Source organism: Zalophus californianus, chromosome 9 (genome assembly GCF_009762305.2).
Source record: "Zalophus californianus isolate mZalCal1 chromosome 9, mZalCal1.pri.v2, whole genome shotgun sequence".
Lineage (NCBI taxonomy): Eukaryota > Metazoa > Chordata > Mammalia > Carnivora > Otariidae > Zalophus > Zalophus californianus.
Window position 1 is genome coordinate 5,845,465 of NC_045603.1, and position 20,468 is coordinate 5,865,932.

The 20,468-nt window shown below is 54.7% G+C and overlaps 1 protein-coding gene across 2 annotated transcripts in view; it reads right to left on the reverse strand.

Annotated features, from left to right (window-relative positions):
* Positions 1-1,996: 1,996 nt before the first annotated feature.
* MPPED1 (metallophosphoesterase domain containing 1) overlaps positions 1,997-20,468 on the reverse strand; it is a 77,957-nt gene continuing 59,485 nt past the window's right edge. For both annotated transcript variants that reach the window (XM_027591814.2, XM_027591815.2), the window contains exons 5-7: positions 8,853-8,968; positions 6,798-6,911; positions 1,997-4,422 (exon numbers count right to left, since the gene is read on the reverse strand). In XM_027591814.2, the coding sequence (XP_027447615.1) occupies positions 4,304-4,422; positions 6,798-6,911; positions 8,853-8,968 (349 nt within the window). In that variant the 3' untranslated portion in view covers positions 1,997-4,303. The remainder of the gene's footprint in view (positions 4,423-6,797; positions 6,912-8,852; positions 8,969-20,468) is intronic.

Sequence of the window (20,468 nt, forward strand, 5' to 3'; positions counted from 1 at the left end):
AAATAAAGCCTATAGTGTAATGGTGTTGTACTGGCGTTCATTTCCCAGTTTCGGTAAAAGCATCTCAGTTATGCAACATGTTCACATCAGGGGAAACTGGGTGAAGGGTATCGAGGAACCCTCCGTACCACCTTGCGACTCTTCTGTGAATCTAAAATTATTTCAAGATAAGAAGGTATTTTTTTTAACCGGAAAATCATGTTCTGTGGTTCAGGGCCCAGCCACGCTCCTTCCTCCGGGAAGCTTTCCCCGATCTCCCCTGTCCACTGGGCTTGCTCTTTCTCAGGGCCCCCAAGCCTGCCCCCTCTGTCACCCTCTAGGCCCCAAGCATGTAAGGCCTGAAGGGTTCCACTTCTTTTCGGGGATTAGATGAGCCTTCCAAAGTACACTGCGAGCTTCCAGACAGCAGAGCCTGACTCTCATGTCTTGGAGACCTTCATAGTCTGTGCCTTCCATGGGAGGGTGGGACTGAGGGCCCCCAGGCAGGCTTGGGCCCAGCTGGGAACTGTGGGTGGCATTAGGGGAGAGCACTGAAGTCCTTGTCCACAGAGCTTGTCACCTCCACTAGTTTATTCCAGGGGCTGGGCAGGGGTCTCTTGTGGAAAGTGAAGTTAAGCAGGGGAGACAGCTCACTAGACTCTCATGGACAATAAGAGGGTTATCTGAGATGCCACCCTATAAGTGTGCATGAGCCCTGAGTCCTGAACCACCAAGAGCTGAGGCACTGGGTGCCCGGGCCCCTTTGCTGTGGGACCCCCTCCACCACTTGTCCAAACCCCAGACAGCCCAGCTACACTGAGGGCGGTAGGAGCATGTGGCTCAGCAGCGGCTGTGTCTGGAGTCTCAGTGAGGACCCAGGCACTACAGGGGGACCCACAGCAGCTGCCCCAGAGGGTCCCTGCCCCCGCCCGGGAGGCCTGCTTGGGCTCACATTGGTCAAGGACAGCAGCCAAGGCTACCTCAAGTCGAGTGGCTCCTCCTCATTGCCCTCTGATGGGGAGCCAAGGCCCAGGGCGAGTTGTAGGCACCTGCAAGGCCCTGGTGGAGGGGCCGGGGACAGGCGGGACAGTCTGAGGACAGGAAAGGGCCCTGGAGAGGCTGACACCCACAGTCTGCCCCAGGCGGCTCCTCCTGCCCTCCATGCACCCCTCTGGGACGTCTCTTCCAGACCCATGGCTTTGGTCATGACCCACAAAAGCAGATCTCGGAGAGGCTCCTCCTCCTCCTCCGGGTCCATTTATCCTTCCAGCCACTGGACCCTTCCCCTGAATATCCCAAGTGCACCTCCAGCTCCAGTCCCAAATAAAACTCAGCATCCCTCCTCAAACCTGTCCTTCCAACTCTCATCCACCCCTCCACGACCGGCAGCCAACAGCCACCGTCATCCTTGGCTCTCCCGCACCTCACCCCCACATCCATCCCTCAGCAATCCTACCTTCTTGATCTATCACCACCTCCCTAGTCCAAGGCAGGCCCATGGAAGTGATCAGTGCACGTGGCGTGGCTGGATGGATCAGTGAATGGGGATGTGGCCGGGTGGATGATGGACGGATGGAAGGACGGATGGAAGGAAACGGTGGGACTTTTGCCGCTTAGGCAGCTTTGAGACTGAAGTCACTATACCCGTCAGTGCTTTTCTTGGGCAACACTCAGACCCTTAGTTTGACAAGGGCTGGGTTCAACATACTGCTTCCGGGAAGGGCCCAGAGCTAAGACCACCTTGAGGTACACTGTTTTGAGGAATCGGGCAGTCGGGATACTTGAACGTCACAGGGCACAGAATAGCCCATGCCAACCACTTCTGAGACTGCCCCACCCCCGGGGAAGCTGGAGCAAGCAAAAGGATGCCAGTTGCTGCCACATGGAAGCTCCTTGGCCTCTGGACTCTGTCCAGGACTCAGGACTGGGCCGGGAGGACACCCTTCCTCCCCCACGTGCCTCACACGACATCCAGAGACATACACAGGAAGAGGCGTCACGTGGACATCTCTTTCTTTTTACAAAGACTTTATTGTCTGACATGCTTGACAAAAAAAAAAAAAAAAAAATTACAGCCACAATCAAGTTATGCCAAAATGATTGAGGAGCACGCCATCATCTTTCGTACCTCAAGGACTTTTAATGAATTTTCTTTCAAAGTAACAGCTGCCTTCATAACTTTTCTTTTCCACATAAAAATACACCATATTCTGAAGGTACCTTAGGAAAAAAAGATTTTAGGTTTATAGTTCTTGGTCCGCATAGAAATTCGGTAGCAGTGACTAAAAGGGCCTGTGTCCTCATCCCACGCGTGCCCACGCGCCACGCATCCGGGCTTCCCCAGAGACCTTGTAAACATCCGCAGCCACCAGGAACCACTGGGCCAAACAGATTCCCGAAGTCCCACACCCCACAGAGCGCAGCTGCCTCCGGTCCGCGTTGCTGCTGCCAGGCTCCCCTCGCCCAGGGTGCCCCTCGCCCCTTGGGGAGCCCTGTGCGAATAGGGAAGGAATCATGGTCTCCCGGGATGCCAGGGTGCTGGGCTCAGAGAACAACATCCCTCAGCACTCCAGGGGCTCTCTCTGAGAGACAAACCAGAGGGGCTCTGAACAGGACCCTTAAAAAAAAAGGAAAAGAAAAGGGCCTTGGGACCATGCATTGCCTTGGCGGGGCGGAGCTTTGAGCCACGGCAAAGCAGAGGTCATGGAGCGAGCCAGAGACCAAGGCTCAAGTGCTGCTTTTGCCCGCTTTGAACAGCGCACCCTCGGGCAAGTCACGTCACCTCTCTTATCTCAATCTCCTCACCTCTAAAATGGGCCAACAGAGCTGACCTTGCATGACCACCTGTGATGAATGGAGATTGTACCTGCAAAGGGGCGTGCTAAGTGCTGGCTCCCAGGGCGGGGCCGAGGGTGAGGGAGTAAGGCCCTCCCCTCAGGCGCCCGATTTAAGGGGCTACCGAAAAGCTCAGCAAGAGAGAGAAAGGGTGCTATTTAATACCATGTCTTTAAAAATCAAAATTGATTCAGAAAAATATCCATGATGAACAAAATATCAAAATTTTCAATAAAGATAGAATCTGACGCTGCACGGCGATCCTGCCTCTCTGGCCTCACTCTGATGAGACCCTGCTGGTTCTCTCTCCCTCACGGATTCAGCCCCAACCACCCCCCCACCCAGCCCAAGTCCTAATTTAAAGAAAAAAAAGAAGCCACCCTGCGTGGAGCTGCCAGAGCCCAGGGCCCACTCTGCCAGGGGGCCACCCTCCCGTTAACGGGACAGACTGGCAAGGACCAGGAACCACTCAGCCCCTTCGGCTGTGGGCCCACCAGACAGAACCCAAATGGTGCGCGGGAAACCGCACTGAGGGATGGAACCCCACTGGAGGACAGCAGGGAGAAACATGGGTCCACTTCATTAAGTTAAGAAGGACGTTGTGTGTGTGCAGGGGCGTGCACGCCCACACGGGCGCATCCACGTGGCAAGGTGGCCTCGGTCTGCAGCCCCTCCAGCCTCCCGAGTTCTGCAGAGCTGCGAAGCCCCCGCAGGAACAGGGCCCATCCGTGACTCAGGAACCTTCCATCTGGTCCTGGGCACTCACATGGCTCGTTCTGTAGAACCACTCCCCCAGATCCAGGCCCCGAGCAAGCACCTGGGATGCTCAGGCCATTGTTCAAGACGGCCAAGAGGCCCACAGGAAGAAAGCAGGGTCACAAGATGAGGCAGACAGCTTGTTGGCCTGGCCAGGTGCAGTCCGAATTCCTGAGACGTCCCTGATCGCTCCCTCGAGGGCCTCAGCTGTGAAGCAGCCCCGTCTCCCCAACCCCGGAGGGAGATGGCGGGCTACTTGCACATGGGCTCTAAAACATCCCACCCACCCCCAACCCTGGGGCTTGCAGCCACACAGACCCTCAGTTAGAGGGAGATTTTTGTGCGAGAACTTCCAAAGTGTGTCCAGGAGCCGCGGCTTCCCAAACCCACGAGGGTGTCCAACTGAGAAGGATGAAGAGTCCGTCAATTCCCAAGCAGGACAGGACCGCAAGCTTGTTAGGTCCCTTGACAAGGTACACGCGGAAATGTACACGCAGAAAACAGTAATGAGCACAGAACCCCTAACAGGGACCCACAGGGTCCTGACTCCAGGTGACGGAGGCTGAAGAGTCAGGGGAGATCTTCTTCATTCCAAAGCCTCAACCCATCTGCTGGGCTGCTCCCCACGGCCAGACGGGTTGTCTGCATGGAAGGAAGGGCGGCTGGGGGTCCGTGCTCTTGGCCAGGCATATGGAGCTGATGTGGGCAGGAAGGGCTGAGACAGCAAGGGCAGTCAGGAGTTCCGGGGTGTGGGGAGGTCAATGACTATGGGTGGATTCACAGGCTGGTAGTTCACGGTGCACACAGACGCGTTCACATAGGTGGTCGTCCCATCTGCCATGACACCGTACCCTGGAAAGTAAGCACACAGCCGTCAGGGCTGAGGGGTAAGGCCGGGACCCAGGGCAGTGAGGTGGCCTAGTGGGCATGGTAGTAGAGCACTCGGCTACAGCAGGCGGAACACATCCGGGGCAAGCTACCAAAACCCTCAACTTAGCCTCTTCATCTATGGAGGTGATGATGACAGAGCTCCTTCCCAGGCTGCGGTAAGGAGCAAATGAGACACTAATCCACATATAGGGTCCAGCCCAGTACCTGGGAAGCACATGGAGAGCACACAGTGAGATATCTTCAGTGATCATTATCACCATCACCACCACCATCATCACCACCATCACCACCACCACCACCACCACCATCACCATCACCACCATAACCATCATCATCACCACTACCACCACCATCACCATCACCACCACCATCATCACCACCATCACCACCACCACCACCACCACCATCACCACCATCACCATCACCATCATCATCACCACCATCACCACCATCACCATCATCATCACCACCAGCACCACTACAACCACAATCATCACCACCATCACCACCATCACTACCATCATCATAACCATCATCACCACCACCACCACCACCATCACCAGCATCATCACCACATCACCACTACCATGCCATCACCATCACCACCATCACCACCATCATCACCATCATCACACCATCACCACCATCATCACCACCATCATCACCATCATCACACCATCACCACCATCACTACCACCATCATCACCATCATCACACCATCACCACCATCATCACCACCATCATCACCACCATCACCACTACCACTGCCATCACCATCACCACCGTCACTACCACCATCATCACCATCATCACACCATCACCACCATCACTACCACCATCACCACCATCACACCATCACCACCATCATCACCACCATCACCACTACCACTGCCATCACCATCACCACCATCACTACCACCATCATCACCATCATCACACCATCACCACCGTCACTACCACCATCATCACCATCATCATGTACTTTCTTCTCTTAGCCTCTGCTGCTATTATACTCTTTTCCTGCCATGCCTACTTGTCCGAATCCTCATCCTCCAGCTCAGATCACCCCCAAGCCAGAAAGGACATTTCCCCTCCTCTTGCAGGTTACCCATTCTTTGGATCCCCCAAATGCAATTGTGCAGGAATGTGGTTTGGATCACACACCACCTGGGATCTGAAGGCATTCCATGCCCATAGTTGGGCTACAGAAAATGACAGCCATATTGCTATCCCACAGCACATGGGTTGTCCCTCCCATGACTTCTCAGATTCTGCCTTTTATTGCCTATCTGCTGCCTCTCTGTGATCTCCTTGGGGCCAGGGGAGCTCTATCTGGTCACTCCTGCCCTCCAACAACACCTGGCAGTGGCCCTCAGGGAAAGGGCTGAGACTTATTTGCTTCTGAGTTGGAAAATGATCTGATGAGGACCAAGCATATGTGAGGCTCAAGAAGCTGGGAGACAACTCTAGGGGAAAACATATAATCAGTCCCCATGGCCCATGGGAGCCCATGTGCTTTCTGGTAGAGTGGGGGATGGGACGGGGAGGCCAGGGGCAGGTGGGAGGAAGGTTCAAACGGAGCAAAAGAGGGGTCTGCCAGATTGATGAATGAAGCTCCAGGGAGGAAACCCAAGGTCTAATAAGGAAAGCCTTGCATGCGGGACGTGGGGCTGTGGGGAGCCAGGGCTGGAGCTGACACCACCCAGCACCATCACGGCCATCCTGCCCGCTGCCCCCCGAGGGGAAGTAAACGCCCCCTACCATTCGAACTATGTGGACACAGCAAGTGGCCCCAGCCCCCCAGGAACGGAGCCAGAACGCCAGGTCTGTTGTGCGTGTGGTGGGGGTGGACATAAGGTACCACCAGAATGTCTCAGGCAAGCAAGTGGCCCTCCACATTTATTAAGCACCTCCACATTTATTAAGCACTGTATGCCAGGCTGTAGGGATGTAGGCGACAAGACCCGGCTGCCAGCCTTAAGGGGCTCACAGCGTGCCTACCCAACCTAACATATCGTCCATGTTCCATCCAGTGTCCCCTCCTCCAGAGAGCTCCCTGCCCACATCCCAAAGACTTCCCAGGCTGGAGGCATGGCAGAGTCGCAGCGCTCCAAGGGGGTAAAACTTACCCCTAAGTCTTGCTAGATTTTACAACTGTCTTCCCATCATTAAACATTTCAGCAGTAGCTAACTGATGGCCAAGTGCAGATAAAGCATTTACAGAGTGAATGTCAGGAAGGGGCTGAGAGCAGGGAGGAGGTGACTGGCTTGAAGGGAGGTGAGGGGGCCCCTCTACAGGGCCCGCAAGCAGCCCCTCCCCCACCCCCCACGCCGACCTTCGTGGATGTGGCCAAAGACATGCAGCCGCGGCTGGACGCGCCTCTGCACCGTGTTGAGCAGCTCCACGCAGCCCACCCGCTGCATCTTCTTGGGGACCCAGTCCAGGAAGCCTGTGTAAGGAGAGGACAGGAGGGCAGTGACGGGGTCCAGGCAGCCAGGCCCCCAGCCCCCGCAGACCCCACGCCACAGCTTTTGCGACTCAGGGACACGAGATCCTGGACTCAGGGATCGGGCAGAACCCGCCCCCCACTTCCCAGCAAGCTCTCCCAAGGCCACCTTGTCCCTGGCCTTCAGGGAGGGAAAGCCCGTGGCTCTACCACGTGCCGCCTGGGGCCTGGTCACCTGGACCCACTCCTCTGCAGGGCCACCCAGAGAGCCATGCTTACAAGAGCCCCGAGTGGGCCAGGCACCTAGGGTGGCAAGTGAGCACCACCCGCCCCACGACCCGTGCTCAGAGCGGCCTCAAGGGTGCCATCCACCCATTGCAGAGACAAGCACACCGAGGCCTGAAAGGGACGGGTGAGGCCCAAGGGCACCCTAGTGGGCTGGCAACAGAGCAGAACCAGGAGCGAGATTTCCACATCGGAAACTTTCAAAACAAACATCACAAAATCACGAAAATGAACTCCATTCACCGCAGCCTGGCTCACGTGGCTATGTCTGGGTCTGCTCACACCGCCAGCCTCCCGGAGCCGCCCCATATGGTGGCGGCTTATTATCCTCACATGGCTACACAAACGAAGAATAATTGATGACTCCAAGCGAGCAGCTAGGGTTCATCGTGGCCCCTCTCTGTTTGGGTGGGTGAAACGGGTTTCTGCATGCTCGGAAGGGGAAGGGGGATCCTCTGAGTCACTGACTCGGGCAGGCTGCTGCTGCCACTGCCTTAGTGATCAGGGAGGGAGGGAGGGAGCGAGCGAGACAGACAGAGGGAAGGAGGGGGGGTGGGAGAGACACAGAGAGAGAGAGGGAGGGAGGGAGAGAAAGGTCCCACCAAGCCTGGCCATTCTGTGCCCCTCTAACCCCGCAGCCTGCAAACCCTGGAGATGAGCATGGCTCAGCTTCGCCCCTTGCCCAGCATCGCCCGCCCTGGCCCCAAATGCTGTGAGAGTGATGGCAGGTTCTGTGGAGGCAGCAGGAGGAGGGGGAGGCTGGAGGGGCTGGGCTGCTGGGAGTTCGGACAGCATTCTAAGGCCTAGGTGAGCCATGAAGGGTTGTAGAGGGATGGCATGGCATAGCTGCCGATTCAGAGAACTCCCTCCTACTGATGTGAGGAGAGTGGAGTGGAAGCGGCAAGACTCGGGGCTGGGGGACCAGTGAGGAGACCATGGCAGTCATCAAAGGGACAGAAGACGTCGGCCTGGACCCAGGTGGGGACAGGCATGGTGGAGAGGAGAGGAAGGAGCTGGGATCCAGTTTGGAGGTGGAATCAGAGGGACGTGCAGATGGACAGGAAGTGTGTGTGAGGACGGGGGGAGGGGAGGCCTGAGAAAGCCGCCCGATGGGACAGCCAGGGGGGCCCAGAGGCAGTTAGATTGTGTGAACAGTGACATCAGCTTGGACCAGGGAGGTGGCAGTGGGGCCTGGGAAGAGAGTTGTTGAGGGTGGAACCCACAGGCCCTAGAGACTGTTGGGATGGGGTGAGGGGTGTGCAGGATGAAGCCCAGAGGGTGACCTTGAAGGTATTGTGCCCCCAGGATGCAGGTCAAGGGCCCAGCCCCGCCTCTCCACGTCCCTGAGCTCCAGTATGCAACGTGTGGAAAATGGGCAGCTGATTCTGACCTCCCTGGGGGGCTGCGAGGAGTCCACGGGTAACAAGCTGAACCCCTAGCACATAGTAGGTGCTCAGGAAATAAGGGGGGCCACGGGGTGAACTGTCCCCAATGCCACAGCAAGTCAGACTCAGAACAGAGCTCATCCGGGCTGATCTTTGTGCTCAGGCGGGGCCAGACCCCGCCCCTCTCAACACCCACACCCTCTGCATCCACTCCCAGCACAAGCAGGCCCACTGGGGGCCGGGCCAGCCAAGGCGGGGGGCAGCTGACTCTTACCCAGTGGTGGTCCATGGGTTATCAGGATGTCTACGCCTTCAGGAATGAGGTTCCATTTCTCTAGCAGTGCTTGGCCTCGAGGCAGGTTAAAGCCCCAGCCATAAAACCAGGGCTGCCTATGGAAGAAGAGCAGGCAGTTCAGAGAGGGCCACTGAGAGAGTGGGGCGGTCACAGGAAGGGGAAGCAAGTTGCAGTGCCGAATGGTCATCAGGACAGGCTTGATGACTAGAAGCTCAAAGTAAAGGTGGAGATCGCCTGGACTTAGCCAGAATCCTGACCAACTTGCGGGCTGTGGGATGTCTCTGGCCTCCTCTTCTCTTTTCCCCTTCTTTCAACACAGTTTCTGTTTTTCTAGGATGAACAAATATTATTTCTGTGATTTTTTTCAAAAGGAAAGTTTAAAAAGAATCAGCTTCAGCCAAAGACCTCTCTTGCTTCAAGCTCCTCTAAGGAAAATCAGAGAAGAACATGCTCACTCGCCTTCCTGCCCACAGTTGGGGCAGGTTGAGACCAAACCCAGAGAGAATGGCTTCCAAGTAGAGGATGCTGATTGCTGCTTTCCCCCGAAGCTCCCAGCCAGGCTCGGTCCACCCCCAGCTCTAAGCGCAGGGCCAGAGCGACCTAGGCCAATTAATGGAATCTCAACTCAGACCTAGACTGAGCAATGCAAGTGATTCCCTTGGATTGGTTCAATGGTGAACATGTAACATAGATCCTTCCCATTGGTGAGGATCCCAAATATTTCTTCGTTTGATGATGAGAGAAGAGGATGCTCTCATCCCTGCATATCAACCAGTGAGCTTCTCGCCTTGGAAGCTGTTAATAGCTATTAAGCTGTCCCAAAGGGCCATGGCTGGACCACATGGCCCAGGGGAGCCCACCGGATCAAAACTGCACCAGTCACCCACCATACCTCTGCACTTCTCAGTTATATGGGCAATATAAAGCCATTTGATTGGGCTTTCATTTCTAACAAGAGCATCCTTACTATGACTCTCCCTTGAGCCTAAGTCATTATAAGATCCCACGTTAACATAGTCCTTTAGTGTTTACAAAGTCATCGTCATCATCACTACCACCATCATCATCACTGCCATCACCATCATCACCACCATCACCACGACCACGATCATCACCACCACCCTCATCACCGCCATCACTATCATCCCCACTATCACTACCATCACCATCACCACCATCACCACCATCATCACCATAACCAACATCATTGCCATTATCACTACCATCATGATCACCACCATCACCATCACCATCACCATCACCATCACCACCACCACAACCACCACCATCACCATCACCATCACCAACATCACTATCGCCACTGTTGTGGGTCAAATTGTGTCCTCCAAAAACATATGTTGAACCCCCAGGACCTGTGAATGTGACCGTATTTAGAAACAGGGTCCTTGCAGATATAATCAAGTTAAGATAAGGTGATACCAGATTAGGGCATGCCCCTAATCCAGTGACTGGTGTCCTTACGAGAGGGTCATGTGAAAACACAGAGACACAGAGAGAAAAGGGCCATCGACAATGGAGGTAGAGATCGGAGTGATGTTGTCTACAAGCCAAGGGGCGCCAAGTACTTCTAGCCACCATAAGAAGCTGGGAGACGGGCATGAAACAGATTCTCCCTCAGGGCCCTCAAAAAGGACAAACACTGGTGACACCTTGATCTCAGACTTCCAGCCTCCAAACTGTGAGAGAATAAATGCCTATTGTTTTAAGCCCCCCAGTCTGAGGTGATCAGTTATCATCACCTTCGTCACCTCTCCACCGGTCACCTCAGGGATCTTCATGCCAGCAGCGAGGGTGGGCAGATGGGTCTCTTTCTTTCTGTTTCATGGATGAGGAGATTGAGAACAGAAATTATCACCTGCATTTCCCACATACCTACTTTCTTGTCAGGTGCCATCTAAGTACATCATAGGGATGGTTTACCTGTTACAAGAACCCTGTGAATTAAGGACTAAGAGTATCCCCATTTTACAGACGAGGAACCAGAGGCTCAAAGAAGTGAGCTAGCCTGGGATTTGGGTGTGCTGACTCCTGGGCTGGGCACCTCATTACCACTCACCTCCAGCACATACCATACAAGTCAGCAGTGGGGCTGGGCTTTCATCTTCAAGGTCTCTCTCACATGCACAAAGCTGCCACTAAAATCCCTCTTATGGCCCATATGCCCTTCGTGGCGAGGCTGAGAGCTCTGGCTATTGACCCAATGGCTCTACCTGTTGGCAGCCACCCAAAGCACCTCTATGGAACCCTGGGCATCTCACGGAACACCATTTGAAAACCCTGATTTAGCCCCACCATGGTACCTTCTGGATAAGAAGACAGAGGTTCAGTGAGGGGCAGTGAGGTGCCCAGGGTGGGGCAAGTCATGTTTGAACCCAGACCTGACTCTCTCCCCTCAGCCTTCATGCCTGCAGTGCCATCTTCTGGAACATGGGTTTGTGAAGGAGGAAGATGGGTGACCAGGGTGGCCGTTTGGGAGTCAAGAGTCCTTCTGCCATTTCAAACACGCGCAGAATCCCCTCCACCGCTAGCCTTGCTCACCCGGGACTCCTGCCAGGAACGCTGGTTCCCTCCTTTTCTCCTCCTACCCACCCCTGACCTCACGCCATGTTTATTCTTCAAAGCCCTGTCTGCCCCAATCTTCCTCTCACCTTGCGTGCCCAGCACCAGCCCGGAGGAGGGGAATAAAGGAACGAATGAATGAATCCATGTGTTAACAGATGTCAAATAGGACTTTTCCTGTTGCCTAGGGATCGCAGCCAAAACTTCAAAGCTGAGAATGATGCCCCATAGTCAAAAGAGAGCCCCCAGCTACTGCCGAGAAAAACTTACTAAAAGTGGGCAAAGCACACCAGGCCACCATCTCCCGAAGCCCTTGCTGGCCTAAGTTTTGGCCTTGAAGAAGAGGGCCGTGGCCCCTGCCTTGTTCTTGTAGGGGGAACCGAGAAGATTGTCTCATACGTAGATATGAGTGGGCCCCAGGAGAACCACCTGTACAGGTGGGGACCTGGGATCTGCACTCTGAGGCTCTGGGAGGAGAAACAGATGGTAAGAAGGTCACAGAGGGGCTGTGAGCACCCCCAGGTTTGGGCTGTCCAAGGGATTCCCAACCGTAGGAAGTACCTGCCAAGTGAGCAGACCAGGTGTTTGGGGCTGGGGAGTAGCATCTGGGTAGGCTGGCCTGGGGACAGTCCCCTCAGAAGACATCTCCTATCACTGGCACACCCACATCGGCCAGCCTGCCTGTGCACAACCACAGAAAATGCAACCCCCCCCAAATATACACAATTTTACACCCAACTTCAAGGCAATCTTGAGGTGAGACAGACCTGGGTGAGAATGGGTCCACCTCTTACTACCTGTGTGACCTATGGCAAGTAACTCAACCTCTCTCTATGCCTCAATTTCCCCATCTGTAAAATAGGGATAAAAATACCATCTCAATAGGGCTGTTTCAATGGATTAAATCCATTAATCCACGTAAAGGGCTTAAACAGTGCCTGGTTCAATGCACTGCAGCCGCCTTCATCATCTCCATCACCATCATCATCCTCCCCGTCTCCTTCATCACCATCACCACCAGCATCACCACCATCACCATCATCACCATTATCAACACCACCTCCACCACCATCACCATCACAACTACCACCATCATCACCATCATCACCACCATCACCACCATCATCATCATCACAACCATCATCACCATCACCATCACCACCACCATCACCATCATCATCGTCACAACCATCATCACCATCACCACCATCACCACCACCATCACTACCATTACCATCACCACCGTCACCATCACCACCATCATCTCACAACCATCATCACCATCACCACCACCATCACCATCACCACCACCATCACCATCATCACCATCACCACCGTCACCACCATCACCATCATCACCATCATCACTGTCACCACCATCATCATCACCACCATCATCACCATCACCATCACCACCATCACCATCACCACCACCATCATCATCATCACCACCATCACCAGCACCATCATCACCATCACCACTATCACTATCGCCATCATTATTGTGGGCCCCTCCTGAAACCCACCCATGGAGCGTTCATGAAAAACCTTTGACCTAGGGCAGAGTTTTTCAAACTGCATTTTGATGGGTCACAACAACATTTTTTTAAAAAAGAAAAGAAAGCATCAAAAAAAAAAAAAGAAGAAGAAGAAGAAGAAGAGAGAGTATCTCCTAGCAGGGAAAGGATACTTCAGTTAAATATATTTATATTTAAATAGATACCCACGTATCTATTTAAGTGTACTGAGTCACAATGTGAAGTGCTTTTCCTACCATGGTTCCTGGTCAGAAACAGTTGACAGTCGTGCTCCAGCAGCCAGCTGGGGCGGCTCCTGCCTTAATAGGCTGAGCTCCCAGCTCTGTAATTTCTGAAGCCCTCAGACTCTGGGCATCCTCAAAGCCCCCCTCTGGCTGAGTCAGGGCAGAGTGACTGCAGGAGAGGCTGCAGCTGTCTGGGAGCTGCTCCGAAAGCCAAGCCTAGTGGTCCTCCCAGGAGCCCAAAGCCCTGTCAGCCTCCAGGGGAAAAAGCAACGTGTTTCTGGCGCTGCCTTCCAAATACAAGATCCATTCTTCAAAAATCTAATCAAATATTTACAAGACAGGATGAGGCCTCATCTGCATGGAGAGAAGGCGTTTGTTAGTTCCTGTGAGCCACAGCAAGGGGTAGCTTCCTGAGAGAGACACTTAGAAATCTATCAGAGACACCACAGACCCCCACGCAAGCCTCCACCTGCCCCAGCTTCCCCTCACCCAGCACTACCGAGCCTTCCCCTTGGGGTGGCGTTTCCCCATAGATACACCTGCCTAGTTCCTGGAAATACACCACCTCCAATCCTGGGAAGGTGGAATCCACCCTGCCCCTGGGGAGACCCTGAAAGCTTGCTCAAGGTACCGAGGTTGGCATCAAACATCTGATTCTGCCCCCGGGCCAGCGACTTCACCTCTACCGGCAGGATAGTTGATGCCTATGCCCCCAGATCTTACCCCATGAGGGCTGGGGGTCCACAGGGGGGAGGGAAAAAATGATAGAGGGAGGAGGTTTAAGAGGCTTAAATTATACTTCCACTATGAAAACTCCTTCTAAATACCCAGGAGCTCCATCAATGGGAAAAGGGGAGGTTCTAGCTTTTATTGAAATTTTAGGAGGAGCAGGAAGAGTCAAGTCATTCATGCAAACATCCAAAGGAGCTATTTGCCAGGATGGCCCGTGGGTTGGGGAACACCCTCGTCAGGCTGGGAGCTTTCTCTGGCACAGCAGGAGAGACAGACTTCACGATGACCTCACCCCTCAGAGGCCGAAAACATCTCGGCCCCTCCTGTGGATGTCCATTCAGGTTTCTGCCATGGGAAGAGGAGACAGAAGTGTGGTGGCAGGCCTTCTTCGAGGTGAAGTGGGCCCCAGATGCTCCCAGCCTTCCGCGTCTGGTCACTTGACCTCCTCATCTAGTAAGGCCCTCTGGGGCCAGAGCTGAAGTCCAAGGCTGTTCTGGTTTCCAGACAGATGACAGGACAGGCAAGGGCTCACAGGGCTACCCAAGCAGCCAGGGTCCAGCCCAGTCCCTAGTGGCCCACCCACCTTGGGGGGGCAGCCGTGGTCTGAGACCATCAAAGCCCAAGACGGGATGCCCAGGCCCTGCGAAAACCCCGTGTCTGTCTCCAACGCGACCTGGCGCCTGGACCCAGGCTCGCCCCACTGAGGGCCAGGAGCCCGATGTCCGCATGCCATCCAGGACATCTCAGATCCCAAGGAGGTCGGATGAATCAGAATTCCAACTGAGCAATGGGAGGCGGCTTTATGTCCTGAATTTCTGTCTTTCTGTTCTAAAGTAACCATTGGAATAATTTTCTTACAGAATGATAGTTGCCATGGCAACCAGAGCAAATTTTCCTTTTCTGAAACAGATGTCTCATTTAGTTGAAAATTAGAATGTGAACAAACCCATGGGAAAAATTAATTCAAACTTTAACAGAGCGCTGAATACAATGTAATCTCTCAGAGATTAACCCCTTAACAGCTTTTTTGTGTGCTTATGGTAACCTTCGAATCCAGTCTCATTAAGCCCGCTTAGCCAATATAAATGACCTCCTCGTGGCCAATCATTAAACGATTTCCCCCTGAAGCGTGAATCCCAGGTCCCCCAACGGCAGACGGGAGGGGGGCGACGCTCGTCTACAGAGAATGCTGAAGCCAAGTGCGCTCTGCTGTGCCAGGTAAGGCGCATGGCCCCTGGGCAGGGGTGTACCCAGGGGTCACCCAGTTAGCATGGGCTCTGGACACCCCATTTCCCGGGGACGCTGGGGTGTGCAGGCGGAGGAGGCCTGGAGTGCCCTGGGGTGGGGCTGGGCCCAGTGGTGCACCCAGGCCATGTCTGAGGGCTGGCATCCGGAATTCCCTTGACCGGATGCCGAGGGGCACTGCGGGGACAGCAAGGGGGGCACCTGCACAGGCACAAATCCAGAGCCTCTCCATGAGCCCCCAGGCCTCACACCCACTCTGGGGGGCAGCTGCCATCACTGCTCCATTTCACAGATGCGGAAACTGAGGTGCGGGGAGGTACAGAGACTTGCGCAGGGTTACCTGGTGACCAAGGGACACAGCCAGGGCTCAAACCCAGAGAGCAGATTCCAGGGCCTGCGCTCTCGGCCTCCAAGTCAGAATTATGCAAATAGGACCAGGAACCCGGCCTCCCCCTACCCAGCAAGCCCCCCTCACCAGCCACTTCCACATCTCAGCTCAGTTAACCCTCAGGACAAAGTCCTGGGAGGCTCCCACTTTAAAAGACAAGGAAATGACAGCACAGAGAGGCCAAGTGGTGTGCCTGAGGACACACAGGAGGTAAGAGGGATGTGGACCAGGCTTCCAGGCTCCTGCATCCTATGCCCAATAGGTGGCTGACCCAGAGAGGACCCTCCTGGGGAGGCCAGGCCTCTTCATTGGCAACTGGCTGCCTGCCCCTCTGAGCAGCTCCTGAATGTCCCCTGCCAGGTCCCAGCCCAGGCCTTGGCTCTGCTAGGCTCCCTCTGAGCCTGGCTGGACAGACAGGAAGCAGCTTGTGACTCTGGTGTCCCACCTCTCAACTGTTCCCTGTAGGTGCCTCCTCTACTCCAAAGCCTTCCATGGCTCCCTGTGCCTGGAAGACAAGCCCAGACCTCACGGCCCCGGGCTCTGTCCCAGCCCACGTCTTGGACCATCCTGCTCAGAGGTCCCACTGAGCTCACCACATGCTGGCCGCAACAGTCCTGTTTGCTGAACACTGCCCAGCCTTTCTGTGCCTCTGGTTTTTGCTCCTGCTGTTCCAGCCATCCTAAAAGCCCTTCTTAGCCTCTCCTCAGAGTACATGACCCATTATTTGTGAAGGCTTGGCTTAAAGGCTCCCTCTTCTGGGAAGCTTCCCCTGATCACCTCTATCCCCCGAGCACAGGTGACCCTCCCTGCTCCGAGTCCCCTCGTGGTGGCTCCCTCAGGGCAGGTTCAGATCAAATCGTCCCTAAATCCCTCTTGTCCAAAAGATGGCTGAGCCTAAGTGGACTCAGGGACGGTTGGCTCACGGTGTGCATGAATGAATGAACGCATGATGGAATTAATGGCCAGGTACTCTACCTGGCCGGCAGGCAAGTGGGAAGAACTAAGCGTTCGCCCTCTCCTCTGTGCACCCTGCCAGCGGGAGCCCCCACCCTGGAGCCCCTGGAGTCATGAAGCCCCAGGACCTATAAGAAGCACAAGCATGAGAACAAACAAGAACTCTCACCACCCACTGAGCACCCCGGTCTCTCCCACCCTCCCATGACCTGCCCAGGGGGACTCATATGCCCATTTCACAGATGAGACCTCAGAGGTAAGGCCAGGCTCACTGTACTCACACCCTCTGCTGCATCCTAGCTCACCTCCTTCAGGGGGACCTTCCCTGCCTCCCCCAGGCAGCCCACTCCCTAGGGTTGGGGGCTGAGGGCGGCTGCCCTGCCAGGTAGAAGGGGACAGCCTCTTACGGCACACCTCGTGGGCCGGGTGTTCTCACTTCCGCTCCTCATTCTACCGGGGTGAAAGCTGTGGTCTGAGCGGGGTGGGGACCCAACTCCCTCAGAGAAGCTTCTCTCAGGGATGGCTAATACTAAGAGCATCTCAGATGAGGGTACCACACGTCACTGGCCCCAGGAGCTGCCCGGGATGCTCTTAGCACCCCAGGGAGGCTGTGCTCCCATTCTGCAGCAGGGGAAACCGAGTCAGTGACACACCAGGGTGGCCCAAGCGAGTTCACCCCCACAAGGGGTCCCCGGACATCTGAGGACATCCCACAGTCCGAGCAGCTACTGCCACCTGCCCAGCTCTGAGGGAGAGAGGTCTGCCTTGTCCCTTGTCCCTGCACCGCCCCGAGGGGGAGCCTGAGGGAGCCGCCTCCGCAGCAGGGCCAGCTCCCCCCCGCCCGGGACCGTGGCCGCCAGTGAGGGGGCAGGGCGCGCAGGCTGGCAGCACGTCCCCAAGGACTGCCAATCACACACCTTGCCCCGCACACAACAGTTCCGGCAAGTCAGCAGCAAGATAAGTGGAACCGAAGAATGGGGTCCTTTGTCATTCCTAATTAATTTCCCCCCCTTCCGAGGTGCGGAACCATTCATCTTTTGTTTCGCTGGGACCGCGCAGAAGGGAGAAGGCAGACAATTCGTTTCAAACATTAATCTCATGTAGAATAGTGTGCATATGTGTTGAGGGGCCCTCTGTAAAGAAGATAACAACAACGTGAAATCAAGAAAGATAAGGACAGGGAAGGGGCAAAGGAGAGAGTCCATGTGAGAGAGAAAGAAGAGTGGATGTGTGTGCGTGTGTGGTGTGCGTGTGTGTGTGTGCATGTGTGGTGTGTGTGTGTAGTCTGCCTGTGTGCGTGTAGATGTGTGTGTGCATGTAGGTGTGCGTGTGTGTGCGTGTGTGTGGTGTGTGTGTGCATGTAGGTGTGTGTGCGTGCGTGTGTGCATGTAGGTGTGTGTGCGTGTGTGGTGTGCGTGTAGATGTGTGTGTGGTGTGCGTGTAGATGTGTGTGCGTGCGCGTGTGTAGGTGTGTGTGCGTGTGTGGTAGGTGTGTGTGCGTGTAGGTGTGTGTGTGCGTGTGTGGTGTGTGTAGATGTGTGCGTGTGGCATGCGTGTAGATATGTGTGTGCGTGTGTATGATATGGGGGTTGTGTGAATAGGCATGTGAGTCTGTGGCTGTGTGTGTACATGTGTGTAGTGTGCAGTGTGGGGGTTGTGGGTGTAGATTTGTGCATGTGTGTAGCTGCATGTGTGTGCCTGTATGTGGGGGGGTGTGGTGTGGGGATTGCGTGTGTAGCTGCGGGTGTGTGTGTGCAGTGTGGAGTGGTGTATGTGCGTGTGTGCATGTATATGTGTATAGTTGCATAGGGGTGTGTGTGTGTGTTGTGTAGTTTTGTGTATATGTGGTGTGTGTGGTATGTGGTGGTATATGTGTACGTGTGCGTATGTGTAGTTTGTGTGTGTACAATGCGGGGCTGGTGTATGTGGGTGTGTGCCTGTGTGTAGTTATGTGGGGGTGGATGGGTGTGTGTGCGTGTGTGTAGCTGCGTGCATGTGTGTGGTGTGTGCGTGTGTGTGTAGTTGCATGTGTGCAGTGTGTGTGTAGTTGTGTGCATGTGTGTGGTGTGTGTGTGCACGTGTGTGTGTAGTTGCATGGGGTGGAGGGGTTTGTGTGTTGTGTAGTTGTGTGCATGTGTGGTGTGTGTGTGGTATATGGTGGTATATGTGTACGAGTGCATGTGTGTAATTGTGTGTGTGTGTGCAGTGTGGGGGTGGTGTATGTGGGTGTGTGCGTGTGTGTAGTTATGTGGGGGTGGATGGGTGTATGTGTGTGTAGTTGTGTGCATGTGTGTGGTGGGTGTGTAGTTATGTGGGGATGGATGTGTGTGTAGTGTGCATGTGTCTGGTGTGTGCATGTGTGTAGTGTGCATGTGTGTAATGTGTGTGTATAGTTGTGTGCATGTGTGTGTGGTTGTATGCATGCGTGGTGTGTGTGCGTGTGTGTAGTTGTGTGCGTGTGTGTGGTGTGTGTGTAGTTGCGTGCATGTGTGTGGTGTGTAGTGTGCATGTGTGTGGTGTGTATAGTGTGCATGTGTGTGGTGTGTAGTGTGCATGTGTGTGGTGTGTGTATGTAGTGTGCATGTGTGTGGTGTGTGCTTGTGTGCGTCGTGTGCATGTGTGTATAGTTGTGTGCATGTGTGTGTAGTGTGATGTGTGTGTAGTTGCATGCATGTGTGGTGTGTGTGTGTAGTTGCGTGCATGTGTGGTGTGTAGTGTGCATGTGTGTGGTGTGTGTGTAGTTGTGTGCATGTGTGTGATGTGTGCTTGTGTGTGTGTGGAGTGTGCGTGTGTATGGGGTGTGTGTAGTTTTGTGCATGTGTGGTGTGTGTGTGTAGTTGCGTGCATGTGCGTGGTGTGTGTGTAACTGTATGCATGTGTGTGGTGTGGGTAGTTGCGTGCATGTGTGTGGTGTGTGTGTAGTTGCGTGCATGTGTGTGGTGTGTGTGTAGTTGCATGCATGGGTGTGGTGTGTGTGTAGTGTTTATGTGTGTGGTGTGTGTGTGTATAGTGTGCATGTGTGTGGGGTGTAGTTGCGTGCATGTGTGGTGTGCGTGTGTGTGGTGTGCGGGTGTAGTTGCGTGAGTGTGTGTGGTGTGTGTAGTTGCGTGCGTGTGCATGTGCGTGTGCGTGGTATGTGTGTGTAGTTGCGTGCGTGTGCGTGGTGTGTGTGTGTAGTTGCGTGCGTGTGTGGTGTGTAGTTGCGTGGGTGTGTGTGGTGTGTGTGTGTCGTTGCGTGCGTGTGTGGTGTGTGTGTAGTTGCATGTGTGTGTGGTTGTGTGTAGTTGCGTGCGTGTGTGGTGTGTGTGTGTAGTTGCGTGCATGTGTGTCGTGTGTGTAGTTGCGTGCATTGTGTGGTGTGTGTGTAGTTGCGTGCATGTGTGTGGTGTGTGTTTAGTTGCCTGCATGTGTGTGGTGTGTGTGTGTGTGGTTGCGTGCGTGTGTGGTGTGTGTGTAGTTGCGTGCATATGTGTAGTGTGTGTGTGTAGTTGCGTGCATGTGTGTGGTGTGTGTGTAGTTGGGTGCATGTGTGTGTAATTGTGTGCATGTGTGGTGTGTGTGTGTGTAGTTGCATGGGTGTGTGTGGTATGTGCTTGTGTGTGTGTAGTTGTGTGCACGATGTGGTGTGTGGTTGCGTGCATGTGTGTGGTGTGTGTGTAGTTGTGTGCATGTGTGTGGTGTGTGTGCAGAGACAGCACAGCGTAGGGCCAGGAACCGTGAGGAATTTCTTCCCGACATCAAAATTCGTCAGCTGCGTGTGGCGTGTGGGGCTGACAACTCTCAGAATCCAGGGAGGAAGGAGAGGGGGTGTGAGCAGCAGCGGCACCCTTGGTGGTGGCCAAGCCGGGTCCCTTGGGGACAGGCTGGGCTGTGCCAGGTGGCTCCCACCCTCCGGTCACTGTCACGCCCGAGGGAGGCGGCAGGCTCAGGTGGG